The 19,773-nt window shown below is 39.4% G+C and overlaps 1 protein-coding gene across 3 annotated transcripts in view; it reads right to left on the minus strand.

The window, feature by feature from the left end:
• Positions 1 to 1,338: 1,338 nt before the first annotated feature.
• Positions 1,339 to 19,773, minus strand: part of opcml (opioid binding protein/cell adhesion molecule-like) — a 169,792-nt gene continuing 151,357 nt past the window's right edge. For 2 of the 3 annotated variants that reach the window (XM_056444030.1, XM_056444049.1), the window contains exons 4-7: positions 7,388 to 7,525; positions 6,852 to 6,972; positions 5,796 to 5,984; positions 1,339 to 5,532 (exon numbers count right to left, since the gene is read on the minus strand). In XM_056444030.1, coding sequence (XP_056300005.1) covers positions 5,382 to 5,532; positions 5,796 to 5,984; positions 6,852 to 6,972; positions 7,388 to 7,525 — 599 coding nt within the window. In that variant the 3' untranslated portion in view covers positions 1,339 to 5,381. The remainder of the gene's footprint in view (positions 5,533 to 5,795; positions 5,985 to 6,851; positions 6,973 to 7,387; positions 7,526 to 19,773) is intronic. The other variant, XM_056444040.1, reaches the window with a different exon arrangement.

Consider the following 19,773-nt stretch of genomic DNA (forward strand, 5'->3'; position numbering starts at 1 on the left):
ATAATTCTAACACAAATTCAGAGGACACAATAGTTTGCTTTTTTATGGTAAGATTTAATGCAGATTGTAATATATTAGACTGGTTAGGCTAATACAGTTTGATGCAGGTAGCATGTTATCTCTCTTTTCCTTATGGATGATCTCAACCATGTAGTATGCATTCAAGATAAGGTCTTTAGAATACCTTACATTGAATGCATACTTGAATATTGTATTATTGTTCATGCACTATACAAAGTACGTTTCCACTATAGTCTGTTTTCAGAAAATGCAACATCCCATATCAATATTATGCTGATGACACCACACTGTTTTATTGATTTTGATTGATTTTTGGCATCAATTTACATTCCCAATCTTTCCAATCCTTATTTCCAGAACCCATGAGATCTTTTGATCAGTTCCTCCTCACCTTTCTATGGTTCTGGTCAGATTCCAAAAAGGACTAATCTTTCCCACAGCCACAACCAGACTGGGTAACAACTTCACTGTCTTATCTTTCCCAGGTATCATCACTTTTAATCCAGGAAACAAATCTTTTTACAACTGATTCTCATTCATTTTGTAATATAATGACACACTTGCTTTAATTAAGTGTGCTAAATGAACCTACTTATATTATTTGAAATGTCTATGAAAACACACTGGCTCAGCATTTTGTTTTGTAATTACTGTAAATGTGTCCTTAACAGAAATGGAGGAACAATATAATTAATTCAGTTGTTTTTTCCAGTGTTCGCTGTCTTTGTAGCTCTGTTTTTGTTCTTCACCAACTCCTGAAAAAGTATTGTCTGTAGCAGATTGTATACAGTGAAGCTGCAGGCTCTAAAATAATAACAAAGATCTGAGGGGAACTACGCCCTCTATGACCCTACGACCTTGTTTACAGCTTGTATTTATCAGATCAAGATGGGAACACCTATAAATACAAGTTTAAATGACCATATTACTTTTTTAGTGTCCCAACAAACACGTAACAGCAAAATATGTTATGAGAGTACTTTTTCAACACTCGACATCTAAGCCGTCTTTGTACATGCTGTCTGAACATTTTTTAAATGCTAGATCAATAAATATAAAATGTCAGGCAGACAAGGCAAAATAAGTGCATTGCTGCCTCCCGTCTGTTAAATTCAGCAACATATTTGGTCTTTTCAATGTGGTCACGAATGATACATGTTTTTTGAACTGAGGAACTCAGAGCTGTCCACTTCTGATATATTTATATTAACACACAGAGACAGACAGACAGAGAGAGAGACAGAAAGAGAGAGAGAGAGAGACTACTGCATCTTTAAATAAAAAACTGAAACTAAAGAAAATGACTTGCAACTTCAATTCACATTTAACCAGTTTATGGACATTTTTGCAATCTCTCAAATAAATGATACGATGACTATATACCACAAGAGTGACTACCTATGTTGAACTTCCAGTAAGGTCAGAAAACAAATTAATCAGGTCATCAATGCAGCAGTCAATGAGATCATACATCGTAAAATCAACCGTTAAAAAGAAAAAACACACAAAAAGAGCTGATATCCAAAGTCAAATGAACGACAAGTGAATTTGAAAGATGTAAACTTTAAAATGCCCAGAGAATTATGCATTCAGAAGAATTCTAGATAATGTGAAATGCATAAATCTACAATCCTTAAAACATAAAAAAGGAAGAATAAAGAAAATAAAACACCACTTGTATTTTTGTTTATGGTGACATATGCAAAAAAGTAAATTACAGTATCAGTTCTCTTTAATGGGGATTTGCAACAAATTTGATTTAAGCTCATTGACATCAATACGTATCAAAGGTAATCTATATGTGATGGAAAGGGTTACAATAACGTTAAACTTTAGTTTTTCAAACTCGGAATCTCATCTGTCTGTGTTTTTGCAAACCCCCGAAAAATTGAAATCTTGTCCCTGTGGCATCGTCTGCAGCCTACTGGTTCACCATCTTTACAAGCACAGAACTTAACATGTGAGTACAACAAAAGCATTCCCACAAACATCGACCTCGTCCCTGTTTTGCCTTCAACACACTTCTTACTCATATGTATGCACAGGAGTGAACTGGACAATATCAGAACATCACATTATTAATCACTTGTGCTTTAAGTATATTCTCATCACTGGACATGTCTGTCCCAGGCAGACTTAGAAAATGTCCCTTGAAATTGCATCTACTGACAACAGAGAACAACAATCACTTCTGCAGTCTTGAGACCAGTGTCTGTTTACCTCGGGACAAACCAAGTTAAAAGCACACATTCATAACACCTGGAAAAAAGCTTCATAGCAGCTACACAGGACATTCACCATCATTCAGGTTGACACCACTATCTCGTCACTCGTGAAAAAGTCTAGCTAGTGTCTCTTTCTGGCGTGGCTCTATCAAAATAAAATTGATATAACATGGATAGGAAAAAAAAGTAGTTAAAACATACAAACACAATGATGAAAAAAGAAAATTAAAGCACACAGGTGATCCTTTAGTGTGAAGGGATGGGGATAAGTCAGAACAGAGCTATGCTTGGGGCAGAGATCGGTGCGAGCTCGGGCTCTAGCCTTGAATCATGTGTGCCAGCTTTGAAGCGGCAATCGGGATTGTATTTACATTGAAAGAGCTTCTCATCACATCACGTTGAACTAACTACATGATAAACAGGATAAAACAGCTGTTTTTGTTGATTGACAGAGCTTGATTTTACTTGTTTTAAATACAGTATGTGAAGAAGCTGATTAAAGGAATGTACCACTGTTTTTGGTCATCCTAATCCATATGATTTAATGCTCGAGATGCAATCCCAATACACAATGTGTTTTAGTGTTGTTGAGGGGTAACAAGGCATGCTTTTGATGTGTGTTACCACACATTGTTAGCCATACATTGTTAACCATAACAATAATTATTGTAATTATTGACTCATATTCCACCACCTGTGTGTTCTGTGTGTGAGCAGAAATATTGGTTTGTTTGAGTGTTACGTTCAAATACCAGCATTCTTTCTCCAAAATCAGGTCTCTAAAGAAGTTCCATGGAGACTTCTGAGCTCGATGTAGATTACCAAGCATATCTACTGCCTCCACAAAGCTCTCAACATGACTGACTGAGCGGCTGGCCGCTAGCTTTTGCTAACAGCGGGAAGAGGGCTAACATTAGTGCTGACGGAGCTGACCCGGAGGTCGACGCCATGGTTCATGACAGCGTCGTCAGCTGTAAACGCCGTATGACAGCAGAGCGGCGGCAGTGGGCTAACCAGTGGGAAATGCTCGTGTGCACTAACATGGATTAAAAGACACGCGGCTAACGAAGCAAGGAGAAGATCTGAGAGCGACTTCATTCTCTGCTCATGTAGACATTAGCTTTACATTGCTGATTTAGTAGTGCTCTGGATATTGTAAAGAGACATGTTAAGTAAAAATACTAATTCCACACTATGAAAAAAAAGTCCTGCATTCAAAACCTTACTATGTAATTGTTATCAGCAGAATGCACTTGAATTTCTTAAAGTAAAAGATTAGTCAAATGTTTTTACTGTCATATATGATGTTTCTGGATAAATACTGCTGCATTCATTTGTATGTTGCATTGGAACCCCTTTATATCCTGTTGGCCAGTTTGAACTACATCAATGCATCATACTCTATAAAATGATCATATGTATGTAGCTTCGCTTTCCGGTGAGAACCATGTATCTCTCAAGAAAAACGGCCTGTTTTCATCTTTGTGAAGATGCGTTTTCCAGATGATCCAAGTGGCTGAGGACGGAGGAGGATTTTTGCAACACATGAACAACACATGGAGTTGAGTGGACAGGAAGGGGATTAAATTAGAGAACAGGATTAAAGACTGTTATCTGAAATGCAGCGAGAATAATATTTACCACTGACACGTGGAAGGATAATTATTGTGTTAAAATGTTCATGTAAAGTAAAAATACCCCAAATTTGTATTTAAGTACAGTACTTGAGTAAATGTACTGTTACATTACACCATTGCGAGTCACTGTTTAGACTTTTAATATTGTTAAAATATAAAACAGGGAAGTAAAAAATCTCAAACTCTGGTGTGCTTTTTTACTTCATAAGATAACGTCTTTCAAGTAGCTCTATCCAATCTCACTTATTGATGGTGAACTCTTACTGACTTCCTTTTCAGAGATATTTGAGGAATATTTTAAGGAGGATTATAAAGTATTGAGTAAAATGTGTTTGTGCAATGAGACAAGAAAAGAAAAACTTATGATTCGTGCACCAACAAAAGCCTCAATTTCATAAAAACCCATGAGGAGCCAACAGGGAACCTTTACAACCACTGTGGCTGCCTGAGAAACTTAAAAGACTATTTATCAAACATGTTTGTACTCTTGCCCTTTTTTAGATAACTCTCCATGAGTGTGTATCATGCTAGTTGCAACTTAAAAACAAGACTAAAGCCCAAACAAACATCAGGTGGATGACAATATTGAATTTCAAGAATAAAATGTAGCAGGAGCTGAGAAGTCAGTTGAGTGCCATGCTGCTAATTAGACAGTTACGATGACGTCATCGGCACCGTTCACTTTGTCACTGTAGTAAACGAAGCAACACGCTGACCAACACTTCCGTCCAGAATGACTCTTTGTGTGAATGTCGGACATCTGGGTTCAGGTTTTCTGTAAACTACGGTGATGGGAATGTGCCGTGAAGCTGCTACGACGTCACAATTAGGTGTTTAAAAAATGCCATTTATGCCGTGTGGGCCTTCTGAAAAAAACAACAGTGCAGGAATATCTGTACACATGTGTACATTTTCTACAAACACTACCGTACAATGGAAATCAAAATGTGGATGCACTATGCTGTAGGACTTTGCCTGAGAAATCATGGTGTACTAATTTAATTCAGAACTGTTAATCATGGAGGATCTGTTACTCTGTTTTGCATACAACTGTAAAAATACAGTAAAATTCCACAATCACGTTGCATTTTTTTTCTTTTGTTGTTGTTGTTTACTTAAAAAAGCTTAATGGTATTGTACAGATATTGAACAGGACATCACACTATAATAATAATCTGAGTGTACACTTCAATATTGGGCAATAAACAGTCAACTATCAACATTTACATGTATTTTTCTTTTTTTCCCTCTTCACATACAAAAAGGTGATTTTTTTTGGGTGGGGGGGCAAGGGTCACAAACTCAGTAGTTCTACCATCATCAAATTAGTGCATGATTTACATTTTTCCCTTGCTCGGATTGAGCCCTCTCTATCTCTCTTGTCGAGCTAACAGAGAACAGACTCTGATGCAAAGTCAGAAAGAAAACTAAGGGTGAGCCACTGGCACTCTTAAATTTCCATTCTCCTCATACAGGACTAATAGTCTGTTCTTGCTGCTCAATACGAGAAGAAAATGAGAGAAGCTTGACGGTCGTCACATTTAAAACCTAGAACTTCAGTAGGTAGAGTGAGGTCGCGGTCAGCAGCAGGCATACGGAGGGGCGGGGCAACACGGCGGCTCCGTTCACATCGTGCATCGCACCAGGCCCTGCAGGAGAAAGACACAATACAGCCTTAGCACATCTTACGTCACTGCTCCAACCACAGCTCTGCTTGTATGAACTGCGATTAACTGGGATTAAAATCTAAATGTGGATGTGTCCGCCAAGTAAGAGCTTTGCGTCGGTGCTGCCATTTCCATGGAAACTAGTGGCCGGATTGCTTGGTTTTGTATACGTGCAGCTGCTGTCGTGTGCCAAGAACCAGCCACCAAAAATAGAAGCTTTGACCATAATTAACACTTTCGCTCACCTCAGGGTGTTACTTTTCCACTCGTTGCTGTTCTTACCATAAAGGATTATGCTGGCGTTAGTAATTCCCATGGTGTTCACGGCGACACAAGTGTAGTTTCCGTAGTCTTCTTCCGAGACGTTGAAAAAGACGAGCATCGACTGTTTACCTTGATTCTCTATTTTAACCCTGTTTAGTCCGTTGAAGAGCCTGCAAGAAAGAGGGGAGCGGCGTTCAATGCTTCTGCCGCCGAGCAGTGAAGAAAAGTGCTTTGCAACAGTGCAAATCTCGAGTCGACGTACTTAACATTTAGATCTATGTACAATTAGAAATACGTGTTACCCCTATAGGCTGTGAAAGACGTTCATGTTTCCCAATAGAGCTACATGTTCAATGCAGAGTCGCCTTATGGGTGCGACTCTGCACGACTGCCTTTCCTCGGTTTCCTGTTTCATTGCCCGAATTTATGTGTGCGGACGCCAGTCATTTATTTAATCAGCGACCTCCATCTTGTTGTTCTTGAGGACAGATGTTGCCTTTTGGGGACTGACGAGCAATGCTGCTGTCACTGTCAATGACCATTTAACAGAGTAACGTAGCCTGCGTTTGCATCAGCTTACGAGCTCTGGGGCTGCTCATAAACATATTCCCAGTCTCTAGCCGTCAGTTGGAAAATATGTTATGCGATAATATCCTCTAAACCTTCGAGCCCCACACCACACCGACATTACAATGTAGGAGTGATAATAGTTGCCTTTGTTGTCCATGCCTGTTGTGAAAATAATTTCACTGACAATAACATTTCACATTTTCATAATGTGATTTTTAGGATATAATGCCCATTAAGAAAAGAAAAATGCAGCGCATGAACAATTATCTCATTACATCAACAGAAGTCCTATTTTAACCAAAATATGTGTAAAGATCTATCACTTGTCAACAAAGATGATGCAGTCTGGCTTATTTCAAATAAACTCAGTCCACACTCTACAGCACAACAGGTGTGTCTGCTGTGTTTCTGTTAATATGGACAATTCCAAGCCCGTAGAAGTCACAGAGATCAGAGGAGAAACTTGCCTGCGGTCTTCTTTGTACCACTCAAAATCCGCCCTGGGGACGGCGGAGGCTTCGCATTGCAGGATTCCTTTTTGTCCAACCGGAGTACCCGTACTCCTAGCTTTAGAGATGAAGGGAGGATCTACAAAACGAAGAAAAAACGTTTTCACAATTAGAGAACAGAACACCATTGGTTTGTGTTTTGGCACCTTATTATTTTCAACCTTTTACTATTTCTTTAAAAGTGAACTGAAAACAACGATTAACAAGTGGCGACCAGAATAGAGAGTGAGTTTGTTACATTATTGGGGATTATCAAGTTGAACTATAACTCAAACTTGATGAACATATCTTCTGAAGTGTTATAACTCTGTCGACCGTTGCTTACTTCGTAGCAGGAATGTATGTGTACATTAAAAATATAATAAAATGGTAATGGTAATATCTTGGATATATCCTCTATGAAATGGCTTTCTTAGAGGATATATCTGTCATATCTGTCATAATCAATACGTCAATTCTGTTTTCACTATGACTGTGATCGTTTTGGTCCTTACAGTTGACTGTGACTTGAACCGTCCTGACATCAGGGCTTGAAATGTCATTAGAAGCAATGCATTCATAGGATCCTGACTGCTCTTTGGTGATGGCGTTCAGCGCCAGATGTTCCCCCTCCGTCACAAACTTATGAGTGCCTGTGGAGAAGCAAAGACACAGAGGGAGGAATGCATTAGTGGATGAGTCTTCGTATCGGCAGATATGTGACCTTGAAATAATTGTATTGAATTACAGCAGTCTCTAAATGACACAAGTTATAAAAATGCTTGTCAGATACGGACAGCATAGCTCTAGCTATGGCGGTTTCAACCACATTGGTCCTGACAGAAATGTCTGACTTTTGAATGGATTGGTACATAATTTGGCACAGACATCTATGGTCCCCGGAGGGGATAGTTTTGATGACTGATAAACTGTTAGATATACCTTATTGTTACATGAATATCTGCAAAAGTGGTACACTCTTATCTATATGTACAAAGATGAATCAATTAAAATCAACAGACCTCAGTTGCAGTCTGCATCTGAATTTGGTTATTTGCTCTGTTTCCAAATGTCTCCAGAGTGCCGACGGCTCAGGGCATGCACTCATTACACAAAGAAAATAAACTAATTGCATCGAAACTGTTGGGGAAAATCATATAACATTAGCTTGAACTCCTTAAATGGAGCCAGCAGAAGCAATTATTTAACTTGCTAATCTAACAGCTGTTTCCTGGAAATGGGGATTTGGGCATCAACAAAAGGAAACTGCATCATGAGTGTGGTCTGATAACCTTGAAACAACCTGAGTAAATCCTGTGCCAAGTTATTTTTGGTTTAGAAGAATATTGGAAAAGGAACACAACATGTTTGCGAAGCAGGAAAGGCTCTGGTCACCGTGATCCAACTGAGGTAATTTGTGTGCCAGGTTCTCCAGCAATTGATCTGATTGGTTAAAAGGTCTGACGGGAGGGCTAAATTCCCACTACAAACATGTGCTAAATATTCTCGAAAGATGTATTTGTTGAACTTGTTGAATGTTGCCGTGTGCTCATTAAAACACTTCCCGCTGCTCTTCATTTGCCACAACAAAACAAGCCCACCTGAGGAACACACAAATAATCCCTGACATCAGTGATGTTCTGGTGGAAGAGAGACCGTAAACTATTGCTGCGTGGGTGGAGAAATGGATAGGAACACTAATCCCAATCAATAGAAATGTCAACGCAGCAATATCTCAACATTAGCATAATACCATTGTGTTTCCCAAATCCTCCACTGTTGCAGCTGGCTAGGGATTCACTGGAAAGGTTGTGGCTATAGGTGTAATCAGCGTGTTGCATGTAACCAGGGAGACTGCTAGCCCAGGTAATTGAACATTCTCATCATGGATGACTTATTCTGCAGACTGTGGGTGACAACATGCTGTTGAGTTAGTGGCCGGTGCTGTGAGAGTAATTTAACTATGACCAAGGTTGGAACCACATTAACTGTCATATTTAAAATGTAATTACTTTTTGCATTGTTGCATTATTGTTTCTTTCGTACACTATTCCTCAAAATCCTAAAAATGTAATTCTCTCCAAGTTGAATTATAACTAATTCATTTAGACTCCTAAACTATATATTTTTTAAAATCTGTCCAACCAAAAACCAACAGATACTTCAAAAGGTAAAGTGAGAACATTTTAATATTCTTTCCAGTATTCGAGTTTGTGTTCTTGCTTAAAGTGTTATCTTCTGATTTTCTCATCAAAAATGAGTATTTGATGAGTCGTTTAATTCATATTAAACACTTTCAAAACTAATTCAGTGTGCCAAAAGCCTGAGACCTGCTATATTCTGTCACAACAAATTAAGGGCATGAACGTTTTTAACAACTTCATACTCAACCCACTGCTAACACTAGATATGTGTGTGTGCGTGTTTATGTGTGTGTGTTCATTACGACATGTTAACATGTACCTATATTCACACAACAATTTGAGAACTGAGCAGGAGTGAACCGAGTCCAATCAAAACACTATTGATTCCTGTTGAGAACAAACAGAAAACACAGCAGCATTGACAAAATGTGGACATTTACCCAAAGAAAGTGTAGGATAATAAACAGACATGGTTACAATCCAAGTATCGCAACATAAATGTCAATCTAAATTACCCAGATGAATGAATATGAAAAAGTAATAATCATCACATATTACTCTGGATGAATGGATATAAAAACAATCACCATCATCATCAACACCCACATCAGTGGTCTGCAGCGATGGCCATAATTCCAGCGCAACATCAGTGTCAGTACAGCATGACTGGATGACTAATAAGAGAGCCATTAAAGTACCGGCTGGCAGCCGGCACAAATGAGCGTCTAAAAGCACTCGGCGGAGCACCTCAGCAATATCAGCCATTAGCTTAAGGAGCTCTGCTGCTTCGACGCCACTATGTGCAGCCTTTGGAGAAAGATTACTTGCAGACCAATTACAAGCCTTGCAATAGAAATGTCCAATGATTGCAGAAAGAAAACCCAGACTTGGTACCATGGCAGAAAACAAGCAACAGGTCCTCTTTAGAACAGGTTGGAAAAAAGAATTCCATTATAGAGGATAAAGAAAAAAAGTCTAAAAAGGTGATCTCACACTGGCATGCACCAATTTTAACTTCACAAAAGAAGTCAAGTAGAGGCTTTTCATTTTAGTCTTTAATAGGATTTGCGCCCCCAGCTATTTTTTAGGCCTTTGCTCGGAAATTGCATACCCAAACTAAAAAGGCTATATCGCTGAAACCACGAGGGCTTTTTGAATATGTTTTACATTTTAAACAATTATACTTTTGGTCAGATGTGTACATATCAGTCTATATCTTACTGGTTAAGAGTAAATGAAGACGGCACACAGCTAAAAAAAAAAGGTTTCAGGTCCGAATTGAAAAAAGGATGATTAAGCCTCACCCAAATCATATTTACCTTCGCATTGAAAATGCGGAAGGTTATGTTTTGATCGCCGTGCATTTATTTATTTATTTGTATGCGTCTTACTCGCATAACACAAAAAGTATTAAACCGAATCGCATGACATTTGGTGGGATGATTGGTTATTATCCGGGGACCATTTGATTATATTTTGGGATCGATCGGGTCAAAGGTCAAGGTCATGAAAAGGTCAAAATCTTCTTTTTACCATAGGACGGTAAATTTTTATCCAATTAGCATGCAACTAATGCCAAAATGTTCATAATTCAATGCCCAATCTTGTGATATGTGAAGGTATGCGCTCTACCGAGTGCCCATTCTAGTTCATTATGTGAACATTCTCTCTGCAAAAGTTTTACTTTGAAAAAAGGAAGCAGAACAAAGTTAGAGAGGTTTTTGTAGCGAAAAAGTTCAGGCGAAATCTCCAAAATTGGGCTTTTTTTTTTTTTTTTTTGGGGGCATTTTGGGCTTGAATTTTCTCATGTACCACAACATATATTTAGCTTGTAAGTTACTTATTGTGTTCAATAAATTCAAATACAGCATTTTTTAATTTTAGTTTTGAATGAATTTTTTGAAATTCATAAAACTATATTTTTCCATAAAAAACAAGTATGCATGGCTCTGGCTCAGCAGGGGATGGGTCGATTTCAGAAAACGACACCTCCTTGGAAACATCAGAACCAGAAAAATTGAGGGCTAGAAACCAAGGATAAAGTGAATCATGTTGCGGTATTCTTTGGCTCATATCTTGCTGATGCTTTGGTGTAGAGGGATTTGGAAGTTATGTGTTGAATCATTGTGGAATGGAAGCGCTTTTTGCTATCAGGCTTTTTCTGATAGCAACCAGCTAAGAGTCGCTGGTTCCGGAAACGTGCTGAGTGGGCCGAATTATGATAATCTTATATTTATGATTATTTCCATTTTATTTTAATGGCTGACTGATTATTGTAGCCCAGGCTCTGTTGTTTAATTTGATGTGCATAATTAATATATTATATATGTATATTTGCTTGTTTTTTATAGCAATACAGTCCCCAGACCCAGAAATATGTACATTATGTAGCATTTAAGAGGATTCATTGGCAGAAAGTGAATATCATCTTAGTTAGTTTGTTTTCTTTACTGTATAATTACCTAAAAGTAGAACTGTGGTGTTTTTGTTTGATTACAATGAACAGTGTATATTTATATGGAAAATGACTTTCCACAGACAAGGCACTAAATTAAAACAAGCTTACACAGCAGTTCGTGCTGGCACCGACCATCATTCTGAGGGACCATTATTGCGAAACCCCAGAAGTTAAAAAAAATGTCTCAATGGACCACAAATAAACAGCTTCTAAAATATACCAAGCCAAAGCACATGGTTCATTATTATGTAGAATTACATCATCTAACCTTCCCAACTTGTTGTCCGAGTGGCAAAGGTATGCCCAACAACTCTGCTTCTAATTAAGTACCTACTTGCTTTTGTTGGTTGGGTTGGTCAGGTTTAGGCATTAGGTGTGAAATGGTTAACGTGGGAGGTAAGATTATCACCTAAACCAATCAGAGACCACATTGACTTCACTTTGCAGAACGATTAACCAAAGGCACTGCACTCATCTGTGCAGCCGACTTCATCTGCTGTTCATAATTTGTATAATTTATTCAGACAGAGAGCAGCATACATAACCCACATCAACATGGCACCTGGCACAAGGTTTTTCTTGACACTAAAAAATAAATAATTCCATAAATATGTTGAATTTATCATTGACAGCATTTCCCAAACTTCCGAAAGTTTCCCCGAACTCAACAACTTTTCTTTTTAAGGGAGTCTGGGGACTGGCCGAGCCAGCCTCATGTCCAGAAACCCTCCAGACCTCAAATGAGGGGAAACTGGCTTCTTTTCTTGAGGTAAAGAAGCAACGTTATGGCTGCAGCAGTCATGCATCAAGTTGGCTTAATGTTGGTTTAATGTTGACGAACAGTCAAATATCTCTAATTATTGTGAAGCTATGAGTATTACACTATTTTATCACACCATCCACTTCTACTTGATTGGAGGCTGTAGCCATGAAAACAATGGAGTATGTAGTTTGAATGTCAGCCAGACACAGTCCCCACATTTAACAGCGCTTATAGTTAGGGCTGAATCCGTTTTGCCCTGGTCCAGCCCCGAGATATGCTGCTATCGACTTATAGGCTCCACTTAGCTCATATCTCCTCTTCTCTCTCTACTTATGGATGAATTTACATCTCTTCATTGCACATTACTAACTCTGCTTCCTCCCCGGAGTCTTTGTGACTTCACGTCTCATCAGGTCCATTGGACCTGGCTGGGTCTAAAGCTGGTTCTGGGTCCTTGCTCCTGCTTCCTGCATCCAGCCTCTGACCTAGAACTGGCGTCCTTCACAATGGCCCTGCCTCCTTCTCTGTGCTTCCTGCCTCAAAGGCCGAGCTCATTGATCTGGCCTCTATCTCAATGCCTCAGGCCTGGTGGCCCTGCCTCCTAACATGGCCCCTGCTGATTCCCGTTTTTTCTTGAACGTCGAGGATAAAATCAGAGTTTGTGCTGTTACAAATATCTAGCTTGGTAATAGCTGGAAAACAAAAAAGCCACCAGCTGTGAGGTACACTATTAGAGACTGCTTCTGTATATTATTTCATCTGCTAAGTAATGAAACCCACATTAGCACATTGGGATGTGAAGGCCTATTTATCCAGAAGGCAAAGACAGAAAAGCAACCTGTGATTACCGTTAACGTCGCTGTGTTTTTGCACCGACCTCCAGGTTCCCACTTTTTAGGTCATTTATTTGAGGGGGATAGAAAGGTGTGATGACAAATGCCATTTGTGTTTGAAGAGTTGGGTCAATTATTGGGCTTGAACACAAACAGCAAATAAAACATAGAGCTCTCCTTATGGCAAGTAGTTATTAAATTGAGCAAAAAGATAATAGAATAGTTACTTTGAGACATTACATCAAAATAAGAGTGGAAGTTCATTCCAAGTAACTTACCTCTCAGCGAGCTATGACTTACTACTCAGCGAGCTACTGTATATTTAATTAAGGACATTTAATAATATGCCACAGCTTAAAATAGCATACTAGTCACCAACATATGTACAGTAAGAAGCAGTCACTGTACATTTAATATCATTACCGTTAATACTTTCATTCAATGCTTCGTTCTTCATGGCGAGGGAGATAAAGCTTTGACAAGCTGTGGCCAGTAAAGGAACTACCCCTGACCAGAGTCCATTAATCACACCGTGTTATTGTCAGCATCAATATGGAGCAGTAGCAGCCTCAAACATAGGGAGAAGTAAAAACTAATAAATCTAAAGTGTCAGCTCTGCATACTGTAACTCTCTACCTATTTTAGTGCCAGAAGAGCTGAATACAGAAACGCGTATGTGTGTGGCTGTGGAGTTGGTTGGGGCCTTTTCATCGAGCATGGATGTGTTACAGGAGGTCACTTGCCTGAAAACCTCCACTGGAGAACACTTAATGTGAAGCAGTGTGTCTGTGCTGACAGCAGCCAGCAGGTCATTCTTGAGCGCCATGCTTCCTTAACCGTTTCAGAGCCCTGTGGTCATCCTCTAAGCGGAATTTTGTACCCAGCCCACACGTTACTTGAAACAGTCCATGGTCCATTTGATGGCTAGACCCAGTCTCCCTCAGGGCCGGTGTCCCGCTGACACCGGCTACTGGCCCTTTTCTCTTCTCCCTCACCTTTGCCGTCACGTCCCACCTACACCTCTGCCGGAGGCGTCAGTCTGGGTGTTGAAGGGCACACTAAAGTTTAGTTGCATCCGGCATCATCTTTATCTTTTTTTGATGACCTTCTTGGGCTACCTTCACACTCCTTCCATTGCTCCCCGTCCCCCGGGAGAGAAAACACTGCTACAATATGGAGGCCAGTTTGGCCGTATCCTCTGGCACGGTTTGGTCTCACAAGAGGCCGGCAATCCTTTTTACAGCCCCTCTCCGCCCGCACCTGCACAGGAAGCACTTTCCCCAGATTACACACTAGTTATTTCACTATTTTGTCCACCTGTCTTTCCATTCTTTGCTCCAGAGGCAGTGTTTGGAGCGTTTCACACACCGAATGTCAAGATAAAGCATACGATTTGGTAATCACAGTCGCAGATTTGAGTGACGGTGTCAGAAGAAAAAGGCTTTTCAGAGCTTTTCTGGTGCTGAAGACTTTTGCTCAGGAACAAAACTGTAAGAAAATAGTATTTTAAACAACTAAAAAATAACTTCAATGTAAAGCTTTATCTGAAAGGAGATAACAACTAATTTTGTGTTCCCATGGTAGAGCCACATAATTGGCAGCAATGATGTAGAATAGGAGCTATTGTGGAGACGGTGGACGGGATCAGTATAGGAGGAGTTACAATGAGAAGGCAAGACGGCTTCCGGCTATACAGATTCTTTATGAAGCCTGGACACTAACTGGAAGCCATTGCTGCTCTTGTTTCAGAGGAGTCTTTCCTCTCCCATAGTCCTCTCCTCTGTTTGCAGCACCACAACCGTGACTAATGCATCAACAACAGGACTTTGCTCAACATCCCAATCACCAATGTCCCACAACGCTCTGACAAATACCACACTGCTGCACAGCTGCTGTGATAGTCCCATAGCGTTGAGTACATTACTGCTGTGGACACTTTTACTGTTGGTTAATTGTTTAATGAAGTTGTTGCAGCCAAATATTTCTGCAAGTCTGCATTCTTGTGTAAATACAACTTTAAATCTGACTCACAAAAGAAAAACTACTTTTCTTGTCGACCATGCTTCATCAGGGGCTTAAACACCGTAGCATTTTAAATGCTTTGGGTGAATTCTGAAAACGATATTGGATTAGAGCTTTGGTAAATAAGAGGATTCGTTGAAATCAACCACTGCTATGGCTTTAATGAACTGTGCTTTGGGGAATTCCATTCTGTTCCAGCCATGACCTCATTAGCTGAGCTCAATATCATTGGAAATAGATCCATGTTGGAAGATTCTGCACCTCACAATGTATGTCCAGTGCCAGCATTTAGTACAAATGCAGGAAGTAGTGTCAGGGGGTAACGCTGGAGAGATTGCGGTGGTGGATGTGTTTGCAGCACGTCTGACTTCCGTGCTCAGATTCACAAAGAGAGACTTAAACTATGGCTTAGACCCGTTGCATGAAGCCATCTACTTTTTACATTTCTTAAAGGGTAGAGAAACAACCGCCTGACATCTGAAAACACTCATTACTATGCTGCAGGACACATTTCGTTCATTACGTTACAGGAAACACGTCTGACACCTTCAACCAGAGGGGTAGCAAAATTAAATATTTCAGTGTGACTCAAAAGTGACTAATTTCATGAATTGCAACACAAGGACCTGATCTGGGTACAAAAAATACTGTAACACTATGTTTACTAATGCTTTTAATCAACACCAGCTCTTCTCTCTTATGCTGCTGCTATATTTGTGCCAATCTGCTCGTACTACGCCCAACAGCCTGTCACCTGGAAACAAAACTACAGTTACTCTTTCATTCACATGTTTAAAAAAGAAATGTAATTAATAATAATTACTCAACCTGTCTGCTTAATTTGAAATTAAATCTGTAATCAATCGTTTTCTTATTTAGGAGCGTTTGCTTCGTTGAATGGTAGAATGTGGAAACGTGCCAACATATCATTATGATGAGTTTTTAACAAACTAACTTCTACAGAAGAGAAATGTCATTTGGTAACACTTAGGACCGTAAAGGTTTAGATGCACATAGATCAATAATGCTCATTTGCATAAGCCATTCAAAGGGGCATTGATTACTGACAATAAATCGATCTGATGCTATCAGGAAATCAATAATTCATTTAGGACTGATGCTTCCAAAATCAAATAAGGCCTGCCCGTTACTGACCAGAAATGTTGAATTCTGCATGCACATATTTTACAAATATTCCATTTAAACATGAATTCACCAAATGTGGAGCGGAGCATGTGATTTTCCTATGGCACAACGTAACCTGTGTTTACATATTTGCTGTTCAACAGATATTTCCTACGATAAAAATGTTGTTGATTGAGAATGAATAAATCCCCTTATGTAGCCATAATGACTCTTGATCCACAAAGGACGAAGGATTTTGTTCAAACACACACATGAATCAAAAGCATAATCAGTTCATTGTCTGAAGCCTAATTGAGGACATTCACAGGCATGAGAAAACAGATGTATATACTGTATGCACAATACTAACATATACACATATGTATGTATTTTATACCCTGACAGTATGAGCATAGTGTGCAGAAGAAGGTATGATTTATCTTCAGACCTTTGGTTGTTGACTTCATAAGTATGAATGTAAACAGACTGCAGGACTCTAAGCTGAAACAAAAGTAGGGTATCACATAAAGTAGAGCAACATTTAGCTTTTCCGTTGGGACTTAAATCATATTTCTATGTTGCTGATACCAAGGGAATACAGTAAAATCATTTGATCAAAATAACATTTTAATGCACAATTAAGTTTGATCAAATGCTGCTCAATGTAAATGTAGCCCTGCACACATATGCATATGTGTTAATATCTTGTTGATATGATATCAAATACTGCTCCTATGGGTAGACAATATGTTTTATATTTCAGAGATATCAGACTGTTAGTAGGTTATGTAAATATGCAATGTGTACCAGTAACACGTTTTTTTGTCGATGAAAGGCAAACAATGTAATGAGCCAATGTTTTATTTGGGACCTTTAAATATCAGTATATTCTGATGTAATACATTCATATATTTATCTAATTCACATGTACACATGCAGCCTGTGTAGAGGTTGAAGAAATTAAGCCAGTTGTGTTGAAATGCTGAAAAAGCACATATACTGTCCCAAAGGCCCTGCCTCATTTGTGCCTCCTGCCTCAAAGTCCTGGCCTCATTGGTCCAATCTCCTTCCCAATGGCCCGGCCTCATTTGTGCCTCCTGCCTACGCTGCTATATTTGTAACTCTTCTCACCATGAGTTGGAATATACTTGTAAATGGCACACACAGTGATTTTAGACTTGACTTGGGACTCATGAGCAATCTTTATTAAATCATTTACTTGTTTGTTTACTTTCCACAAGTGACAGATTGTTAAACATGTGTAGTTGAAGGCTTATTAGTCATCACCCTGGGTTTGAGAGACCAGAGGGATGAGTTAAGTGCCATCATTTGTAATGATACAACACAGGCTACAGTTATGATGCCATGCCTCTGCTAATAGATAAAGGAGTGCTGTTTGCTCGAAGCAGATAGGGGACAATATGCTCTTTACAACCATGAGAGACTTGAGACTTGACAGTAACTGGCCCTTCAAAGACTGTGTCCTATCTAGGGATGGGAATCGAGAACCGGTTCTGTTTTAGAACCGGTTCCCAGTGAACCGATTGTTTGGGATCGTCAGCCAAATTCTTTAACGGTTCTGCTAACGGTCCTCTGTGGCGTTGCGCATGCGCAAACTTTTTGAGTTTCTTCTTCAGACTGCAGCAAACATGGCAACTAGGCAGAAGCGTTCTAAAGTTTGGCTCTATTTCACACGACAAAATGACAACTACGCCACTTGTAACGTGTGTAAAAAGGCTATTTCGTCGAAGGGAGGAAATACAACAAATATGAATAAGCATTTGAACACAGCACAGACTTAAATGACAGGAGTGTCATGTGTTCGATGCAGCAGCTCAGCTAACGTCGGCGCTTCATCTCTTTCTGTCCAAGGTAAACTCCTCAGAAGTGATCACAACCGCTCACTGTGTGAAGCAATTTGCCTTTATTGTGTGGAGTCGATCAAGTTATCTTCTGTCCCTTCGTTTGAAGCATACATTTGAGCTCCGGCATTGGTCTCCCATTATTGATCACTTCACGTTTGGATTGAAAGTCCAGTTTTGAGAAATGTTTGATCGTAACGGTGTTAATTATCGGAGGGCGTGTGTTATCAGCAAACGTTCGCGTTATCGTGTTAACCCATTATTAAACTGAGCATGTCGATTTTTAATCCATTATTAAACTTAGCATATAGCTACGCTAGCTTAGCTATAGAATCTTCCATTTTCAGCCCCCTACATTGAGGCAGAGGTCGTGTTTGCCTCCCCTCTTAATGTGGCTTTATGTCAGCTCAGCAAATTCAGCGATTTTGTTAGTGCCATTTGTTTCATTGTGTAAACCAGCTTTCACTATATAAATAATCTCCATTGCCATCCAATTTAGCTGATGACGTTCAGAGTCAGACCGGTTCAGAGGCTGGTAGTCTGTCTGGGTCACAGGCTACAGCACGTCTTGTACACCTCCTCATATCTTTGTGTTCAGGCATCCTCCAGCCCATCTGAGAGAGTGTTCTCCACGGCTGGAGACACAATAAGTCCTGAGAGATCGCGTATCCTCCCGGAGAAAGCAGACATGCTTATTTTTCTGCACAAGAATTGTTGATGATCCATACAATTGATGGTTGCACACTTGGTATTTGCCACTGCTAGTTTCATTTTTGGCAGCTCAGTTCATATACCCTTTTAAAAAAAGGAAGGAGCACTGTAATTTCTAGGAACATGATTAAATTAAACAGAATACATTGTATTTAAGTTATGTAAGTTTTATTTTAAGTTCAAGAGGAATATGTATAAATGTTTTAGGTTATTTAAAAAAATGTAAATGTGTATGTATACATACTCTATATGGTGTGTGCAGCATTATAGAAAATTATATAAAAGAAAATTAATGTAAATAAACCCATTTGTGCTCTTTTTTTCACCCCTTGCCCAATAAGAATCGATAAGGAATCGAATCGATAAACAGGAATCGATAAGGCATCGGAATCGTTAAAATCGTGTCAATTCTCATCCCTAGTCCTATCACATTTCCCTTTGGTGGGCGACCATATTGATCACAAGTAGCCTAAATCACACGGAGGAGAAGAACACAATGGAGGCTGCAAAGAGTGAGATCTGTTGACGAGAAATTTCGGAGGAGTGTACCTGTCCATGGGTGAAATTCCAGCTGTGAATCTACAAACAAATCAACATTGCTGTGCGAAACACTTTGTTTCACCACTCCAAAATCAGCTGGAAGAATAGGCCAAGGCCACTTGGACCAAAGGGGTGAAGCTCGTTCACAGAGCATTCAAAGTGTTTCAGGTATACTATTTCACATCTTTCTACTGCTTTAAATGTATAATTATGCCAAATATGGAATTATAGCTATGGTTGTTGTTTTTTTTATAACTACAGTTATGCGGATGCTAGTTGGATAGCAATAAGGCTGGCCTGGTTAGATGGCTGGTTGCCCTGGGGTCTTCTTCTTGTTTATTATGTTGGTGATTTATTTAAGACTGAAAGCTATTTGGCAAGATTTCATCATTTTCCCTGATATACTTTATTCTGCCTGAGGTTTTATTCCTGATACATCTACA

The sequence above is a fragment of the Pseudoliparis swirei genome, chromosome 3 (assembly GCF_029220125.1).
Source record: "Pseudoliparis swirei isolate HS2019 ecotype Mariana Trench chromosome 3, NWPU_hadal_v1, whole genome shotgun sequence".
NCBI lineage: Eukaryota > Metazoa > Chordata > Actinopteri > Perciformes > Liparidae > Pseudoliparis > Pseudoliparis swirei.